General features: G+C 32.7%; 1 protein-coding gene across 1 annotated transcript; it reads left to right on the top strand.

Annotated features, from left to right (window-relative positions):
- Nucleotides 1–1,126: 1,126 nt before the first annotated feature.
- LOC143076772 (noelin-like) lies at nucleotides 1,127–5,422 on the top strand. Its single transcript, XM_076252644.1, has 2 exons — nucleotides 1,127–1,334; nucleotides 3,748–5,422. Exons 1-2 carry the CDS (start codon nucleotides 1,157–1,159, stop codon nucleotides 4,596–4,598), a joined length of 1,029 nt encoding a protein of 342 aa, XP_076108759.1. The 5' UTR covers nucleotides 1,127–1,156; the 3' UTR covers nucleotides 4,599–5,422.
- The last annotated feature ends 2,765 nt before the right edge of the window (nucleotides 5,423–8,187 follow it).

Below are 8,187 nucleotides of genomic sequence, written 5' to 3'. Positions count from 1 at the left end.
TCAAAACGAAATTATCAATTCCTCTGCATTCAGGTCCGTGCGCACCACAGAGAGTGAAATCGTTTACAAGCATAACACTGCCACTACCCAGCTTAAAGCATCTTCCAAACATTTGAAAGTCCCTACCATGTACTGGTTACCGAAATTACATAAAAAAACATTTAAATTCCGTTTCATCTCCGCTTCGAGTAAGTGTTCTACTACTTATCTATCAGTGCTTCAAACTACCTCCCTTACTACTATCAAAGAACTGGTTATTAAGTTTTGTAATAAAGCTTATGAAAATAATGGTATTAATTATTTTTGGAGTGTTAAAAAATCTTTAAAGGTTTTAGATAAAATACATGCTTTTGATAGTCCTTATAATTCTGTTGACAGTTATGATTTTTCTACTCTGTAAACTACAATTCCACACAATCTTATAAAGAAAAAGTTTTTGTATTTGATAAAATGGTCTTTCGAAAAATCTCATTGTAATTTTATTTGCTGTTACTCGTTTAAAGCCTTTTTCTGTAACGAAAAAGGAAAGTATACTAGATACACTTACTGGAAATGTGCTATGAATCTCAGTTTATGACCAAACTCAGTAAAGACCAATCATTGTTATATTAGGTTGATACATTCAAAAATACCTACCGTTATCTGGATGATATTTTTTCGTTGAATAATCCAGAGTTCTCTAAATATACTTCCGAAATTTACCCAAAAGAACTTACTTTTACATAAACAGCAGCAGTTGTCCTTTTCTAGATTTAGACATTTCAATTTCAAACGGGGACACTACACACTAAAATTTACGACAAAAGAGACAATTTTTCATTTCCTATTGTTAATTTTCCTTGTTTAGACGGCGATGTGCCTTTGGCTCCATCATACGGTGTTTTTATATCCCAACTCGTTCGGTATGCCCATACACGTGTGTTATAATGTCATAGATTTTAACGAACGTAATCAATGCATCACTGGGAAATTATTGTGTCAGGGATTTCGATACCATAAATTACTTAAAACTTTTACTAAATTCTTTCATAGATACAAAGATTTGATTAGTAAATTTGGCTGTACCTGTAGAAAACTTATTAAAAATGGTATTTCACATCCTAAATTTTACGGTAATATAGCTTTACAGAATCAGTACACGTACCTCCAACACGCCATGTTGGCGCTTAATGCCGAAATGAAAGAAATGGTCGAGATGATGTCATCCGTTGCTACAGCAGCGCAAAAATCAGTCCGTAGTCAGTTAGCTATGAATGACAAAGTTCAAGAGGATGTTTTACTTATATTGGCAAGCTTGGCAAAGGCAAATGTCACTAAAATTGAACGCAAAACTGGTAAGTTACAACCTCATTATTATACCGCGTTTGAAATACCATTGAAAGTTCATTGCCTACTTGGAAATTAAACCGTTGTAAAGTTATTATGTTTTTCGCTAATTGCCTGGCAACATGTTATACATTATTGTCCATATGTAATGTGCAGATGAACAATAGTTGTTTGATATTTATTCACTCAAAAAGAGTCATTAAAATGCTAGTTTGACCAGGTGTTCATAGGAGCTAAGTGATAAAATAAACCAAAGATATTTTTAAACGCAGTGTAAATGAAGTTTAAACTTTGATATTGAGTGAAACATTTATTTCAGCAACCATTCACTGAAATAAAACTGAAAACGATCAATTTCCCCATAAAACTGGCTGCTCATTCAAAATTTCAATGTAAAGTAAACAATCCAGAATGAAAATGTATGAACCTTGATTTAATCAACTGTTTCAAATGAGCTACACTTTAAAATAAATAATAATTAAACTAGAATGACAAACATGTGTTAGCCTTGTTGGGATTCATGGTGCATTATGGGAAATGCTCTTGTTTCACATGCATGAACATTGACCTATAGATATATTTTCATTGTTTGTGTCGATGTGTTGCTGTCTCGGTTAGGTATTCTCACTAATTCTTCAGTCCCCCGTTTTACATACTTTAAGGTGGTACCTAACACTACAGGGAGATAACTCTGTAAAGTCAGCTAAACGTTTTAGTTACGTTGCGTTGTAAAAGGAATATTAAGATTCTAAAAAAAATTATCAAAATTGGTGTTTGTCAAATTGCTATATAACCAGTGTAATTTTTCTGACAAAACGGTTGGTTCAAATTTTTTTATGTTTTAATATTTTTGTTAACGGGTCAAAGTAAATACTTTGTCATTTTTTATGAAAATTAAACGAGCCAAATTAATTAGTGAAATTGTTGGGTACCACCTTAAATTTGCGCTATCGAACATTACAGACATATGTTTAACAAGAGAGCTATCCATTTACTCATGAGAACTGAAAACAGAGAAATGCTACAATAAAAATCTTTTGATTATTTTTCTTATTGAATGTGAAATCTCAAAAAGTTGAAATACTTTACAGTGACCCTCGTCCAGATTTTTTTTCCCACCGCAAATACAAACAAAATGACCAATGTCTGTTCTTAGGTCATGGTGGTAATTATACGTTATATTTAAGCTGTTAATACTCCATGTAAGTTAGTTTCCCTGACCTCAATTTCTGTAGTAGATTTGGTAAAAAGCTCGATATTTATTTGCTTTAAATACGCCTGTTTACAGGACGTATTGTGGGATATTGTTGTCTTCCGTCCATCCGTCCGTCCGTCTGTCTATCCGTCGCCAACACGTCGAAAAATAACCCAAACACGCTTGACCCAATTGGCCTTAAACTTTGGTGAATTGACATGAGCTCCCTTTTGATTTTAATAAATTTTAGATTTTGTATTTCCGAGTTATTTGGTGTTATTAATTGAAAAACGTGGGATTAGTCAGTTTTTCGACAATATTATAAAAATGCTTTCTGTGCACAGTTTTCATGAAGCTTTAGTGAATTAGCCGTTTCAGAATCTAAAGAATCATTGGTAATTTCATTGTTCGTACCCCAAAATGAAAATAACGTCACGTCATTGGTCGAATTTCCATTGTTTATGACATTTTAAACCAATCACGACAGTTTGGTGTACACTTTTGAAAATATTACCCAGGGTGCATTAGATTCTGAAACGGCGAATTGTGCTAACGTACTAAGCTCCCCTTGAATTTTGTTTAATTTTAGATTTTACATTTCGGAGTTAATATGCGATTTTATTTATCGAAAAGAGGAGATTTTCCAGTTTTTGGAACACCGATTAAAGCAACTATCAAGACACTATGGTTACTGATTTATTAAGATAACCTCCCAACATTTTCCCCTGAATATCTGATATGACGTTGAGAAGTTATTGAACTTTATTCTTTGAAAGGTGACGCTCATGGCGCAGCGGTTTATTAGTTTTTACTTTCAACGTAAAAGTTGGAAACACCATTTGAGCATTTTGCAAACGTAAGTCAAAATTGTTTTTTTACCTTTTTTTTCTATAACATGTTGAGAAAAATATGCAAAAACCTAGAAACAAATAGTGGCACATGGTTGTTCACGAACCAATTTAGACAGATGCGCAAAATATGTTTACCTACAGGGAGCGCGTCATCTTTTCGCCTTGTGAAGTATATTACCAATTTTTTTTATATACATTACCTTTCGAAATTCGAAGAAAGCAGATTGTTTGTCTGTTTTTGCATATTAAGAAGAAAATAGTAGTAACGCGCATCCGCCGTTCAAAGTTTGTAACTTGGAATTGTTGATGAGTCATTTAGTTCGTTTTTGTTTCTTACATGTATCATGGCGTAATGTATCAAATTTATTTTCGTAGATTTCTGTCCACAAGAACTGGTATCAATCAGAAGCGACAACATCGAAATTCCTGTCGGAATAGCACAAGGCAGCTTTGCAGTAGACCCGATACCAGGTGGTCAAATATGGGTAACCTATGGTTACAGTGACATCAACGAAATCTTCCAGTACAAATCTTTGGAATTACTTAAATATGACGTCGAAAAAGGAACGCATAAACTCCCGTTCTTTTGTGAAGGAACAGGACATGTTGTTTATAAAAACTCTTTGTATTGTCATAAGGGAATGAGTAACAAAATTGTGAAGTATAACTTACTTCAGAAAAAATGGGAGAAAGAAGTAGCTCTGGACAACGCAGGTGTCCATAACAAATACCCATACCAGAGTGGGAAATTTTCAGACATAGATTTTGCTGTAGACGAAAAAGGATTATGGGTAATTTACGCTACGACATATTCCAACGGAAATATAGTTATTGTAAAACTAAATGACGACACACTTGAGATTTTGGAGACGTGGGTTACGAATATACCGAAAACAAAAGTTGGAAATGCATTCATGATTTGTGGAGTTATGTATGCAACAGATTCGTACGAAAACATCCCGACTTTTATCAAATATTCATTTAATACAAATAACGGCGGTAGCAAGGTTCTTAAAGACAATAAAATAATATTTCCAAACACCATTGATGATAAATTTGCTAAGAACTACATGTTGGACTACAATCCAATTCAGAAGAAGCTTTATGCTTGGAATCATGGTCGTGTCGAAGTTTATTCTGTATCTTCTAAATCGTATTACCCGTTTCAAGTAGGTGCAAACCGCGTTAAACGACGAAATTCTCGAAAGAAAAGGAAAAGAAATTGATTCCCGAAAGAGTTATACGTTCTTGTAGATTAATCTTTGTAAGGAAAACTATATAGAACACGAACAATTGTTTTGCCAATGGAGTTTTCGCGTGTTAGGAATGTAATTGGTATGAAGTTGATATTATTTAAAGTAATAGAACGATATTGGAAGGAACAACTTATTTTTATTGTACATATTAATATCAAATTATTTTGTTAATTATTGTTCTACGATTTAATATATCAAAAGAAAACGTTTCTGTCCATCATTGTTATTACATATTTCACTCCAATCAGCACTGGGAAATACTTCGCGTACGTCAAACAATGTATCAATAACTTGTACTTATCACTTTGATATGGGGTTCTGGATGATAAAAGTGGACCAACAAATACTGAATAATTGACCAACAAATACAAATTTGAGAAAAAAGCACAAAAAAAACAATGTAAAAAACATTAAGGAAAAATGGGATATTTAAAGATAAGAATTGAGAATAATGGGCAAAACTGATAAAAAATAGTGAAAAATGGCTTAAATAATTAAAAAATACAGAAATGAAGCCCTCATGTAGACCCTCTTCTAGTAGAACTAGTAAATGATACGGAATTGGGATGGGTAAACATTGTTTAAGGTTGTCGATTGAATATTTTTTTTTATATTTGTATAATAATTGATTATTATTGCTAGTCTTTTTCGTTTATTTCCCAGATGATAATTCGTATTTGTTTATATTTCATTCATTATTAATTACTAGTCGAATTTGTACATATTTATCTTTTTATTGATATTCATTCTGTTGTATTATTTGATAAAGGTTTTGATATTAAAAATGAAAATAAATACTGGAATAATTTTGTACTTCACAAGGACAACACGACGGGCACCATAAGCGAATCAATATCAATAATGTACCACAAATTTAGGAACACAAAAATAGTGCGTCAACAAAGAATTAATTGTGCAGTAATGTTGATAGATATAAGAAGATGTGGTATGCTTGCTAATGAGATAACTCTCCAACCAAGTCAAAATTTATAAAAGTAAACCATAATCATGATTATAGGTCAAGGTACGGTCTTCAACACGAAGCCTTGGCTCACAGTGACGCCGAATAACAAGCTATAAAGGGTCCCAAAAAAATACAAGTGAAAAACTATTCAAATGGTAAAAACCAACGGTCTAATCTATATATAAAAAACGAGAAACGAGAAACAATCATGAACCACATCAACACACGACAACTACTGAACATTAGATTCCTGACTTAGGACAGGTGCAAATAATTCCAGCGGGTTTAAAAGTTTTAATGGTACCAAACCTTCACCCTTATCTGAAACAATAGTGTAAACATGTTTTAATTAATAACAAAAAACTTAACTTACAAGTTTGTCCAGATATGAAGGGCAGGGGACATGGAATAAAAGTGTACAGACTTATATGAAGTTGATAAATGAATGCAAAAACTAATATCACTTCGTTCTCCGAAAATAATCAAACACATTACGTGAATAAGTCATCATTAACATCCAAGTTTCCAATAATGACTCATAGTTATGCTTCCCGAACAAGTGTTCAACGCAATATAACTGTAAAATAGTATTTTATTTTCTGCATACCTTTGTTCAACTTTAGTGATACCAAAATAAAATGTTATATAGGAAATGGCTAAAAAATGTAAAACAGTTTCGAGGGGTAATTAACCGTAATGCAGTAAACCGTTGTTCGTCCGTCCACCGTCATTCATTCCATTCGTAATTCTGGCTGTTCGTCTGTCTTAACCGTGTTGGGCAATAACCACAAATGCTAAAAAAAAAAAGAAACCAGATTTCGATTTTTAAAAATTTAAGAATTTACATTTCCGTGTTTTGAGATTTTTTTTTTTTTTAAATGGTTGATTTTTTCACTTTTCGGACAATAACACAACCGTGCTTAGAAAACAATTCTGAAATTAATAAAAGGAACCATGATATTCCCATTTCTAGAATAAAAAATAAGCTAAAGGTACTCGCAGAGCGGTTTGTGTTTATACCGGCAGACAGGGCAGACAATAATGTAGTGGTGGTGTGACACATATACTACACGGAAGTTCTTCAAAACGAAATTATCAATTCCTCTGCATTCAGGTCCGTGCGCACCACAGAGAGTCAAATCGTTAACAAGCATAACACTGCCACTACCCAGCTTAAAGCATCTTCCGAACATTTGAAAGTCCCTACTATGTACTGGTTACCGAAATTACACAAAAAAGTATTTAAATTCCGTTTCATCTCCGCTTCGAGTAAGTGTTCTACTACTAATCTATCAGTGCTTCAAACTACATCCCTTACTGCTATCAAAGAACTGGTTATTAACGTTTGTAATAAAGCTTATGAAAATATATATAATGGAATTAATTATTTTTGTGGAGTTAAAAATTCTTTAGAGGTTTTAGATAAAATACATGCTTTTGATGGTCCTTATAATTCTGTTGACAGTTATGATTTGTCTACTCTGTACTCTACACTTCGGAGTTCCACACAATCTTATAAAGAAAAAGTTTTTATATTTGATAAAATGGTCTTTCGAAAAATCTCATTTTATTTGCTGTTATTCGTTTAAAGCCTTTTTCTGTAACGAAAAAGGAAAGTATGCTAGATATACTTACTGGAAATGTACGGATATGATTGTTGCCTTAAATTTTCTGCTAGATAACATTAATGTACGTTTTGGCGTCAGGTAGTAGGTATTCCTATGGGCACTAACTGTGCCTTTTTAATGGCAGATTTCTTTCTATATATGAATCTCAGTTTATGACCAAACTCAATAAAGACCCATCATTGTTATATTTGGTTGATAACTTGATACATTCAAAAATACCTACCGTTATCTGGATGATATTTTTTCGTTGTATAATCCAGAGTTCTCTAAATATACTTCCGAAATTTACCCAAACGAACTTACTTTATCTAAATCTTACATAAACAGCAGCAGTTGTCATTTTTTAGATTTAGGCATTTCAATTTAAACGGGAAACTACATACTAAAACTTACGACAAAAGAGACGATTTTTCATTTCCTATTGTTAATTTTCATTGTTTAGACGGCGATGTGCATTTGGCTCCACCATACGGTGCTTTATATCCCAACTCGTTCGGTATGCCCATGTGTGTTCTGATGTCATATATTTTAACGAACGTAATCAATGCATCACTGGGAAATTATTGTGTCAGGGATTTCGATACCATAAATTATTTAAAACTTTTACTAAATTCCTTCATAGATACAAAGATTTGATTAGTAAATTTGGCTGTACCTGTATTTCACATCTTAAATTTACGGTAATATTGTACTTAAAGCGAGGAAATCACTATGTGATCCGTGTAAACTCATCGAACCTTTAAACAAACTTATAAGTAAGGGTAATCGTACCAATATTGTTATTAGATCTCTGAATATAGTTTACATTGGCACTAATATCGATTTTGTCATAAGCAAATTAAAACATAACTAAATTGTATCTTCTTTTGAAGCGGGATGTATAGAGACACAAACACGTTAATTTCTATCTCTATAGAAGTCGATCCTCACTATTCTACTACCTGTCGATGCATTTATTTTTGGCATT

This window comes from Mytilus galloprovincialis, chromosome 5 (genome assembly GCF_965363235.1).
Source record: "Mytilus galloprovincialis chromosome 5, xbMytGall1.hap1.1, whole genome shotgun sequence".
NCBI classification, from domain to species: domain Eukaryota; kingdom Metazoa; phylum Mollusca; class Bivalvia; order Mytilida; family Mytilidae; genus Mytilus; species Mytilus galloprovincialis.
The sequence above is the reverse complement of the archived record's forward strand: the minus strand, read 5'-3'. Positions and strand labels throughout refer to the sequence as shown.

Bases quoted from the DNA above. Each gene is read 5' to 3' on its own strand.
- LOC143076772 (XM_076252644.1), top strand. From the start codon at position 1,157: ATGTTGGCGCTTAATGCCGAAATGAAAGAAATGGTCGAGATGATGTCA. The intron at 1,335-3,747 runs GTAAGTTACAAC...TTATTTTCGTAG, and splicing joins TAAAATTGAACGCAAAACTG to ATTTCTGTCCACAAGAACTG.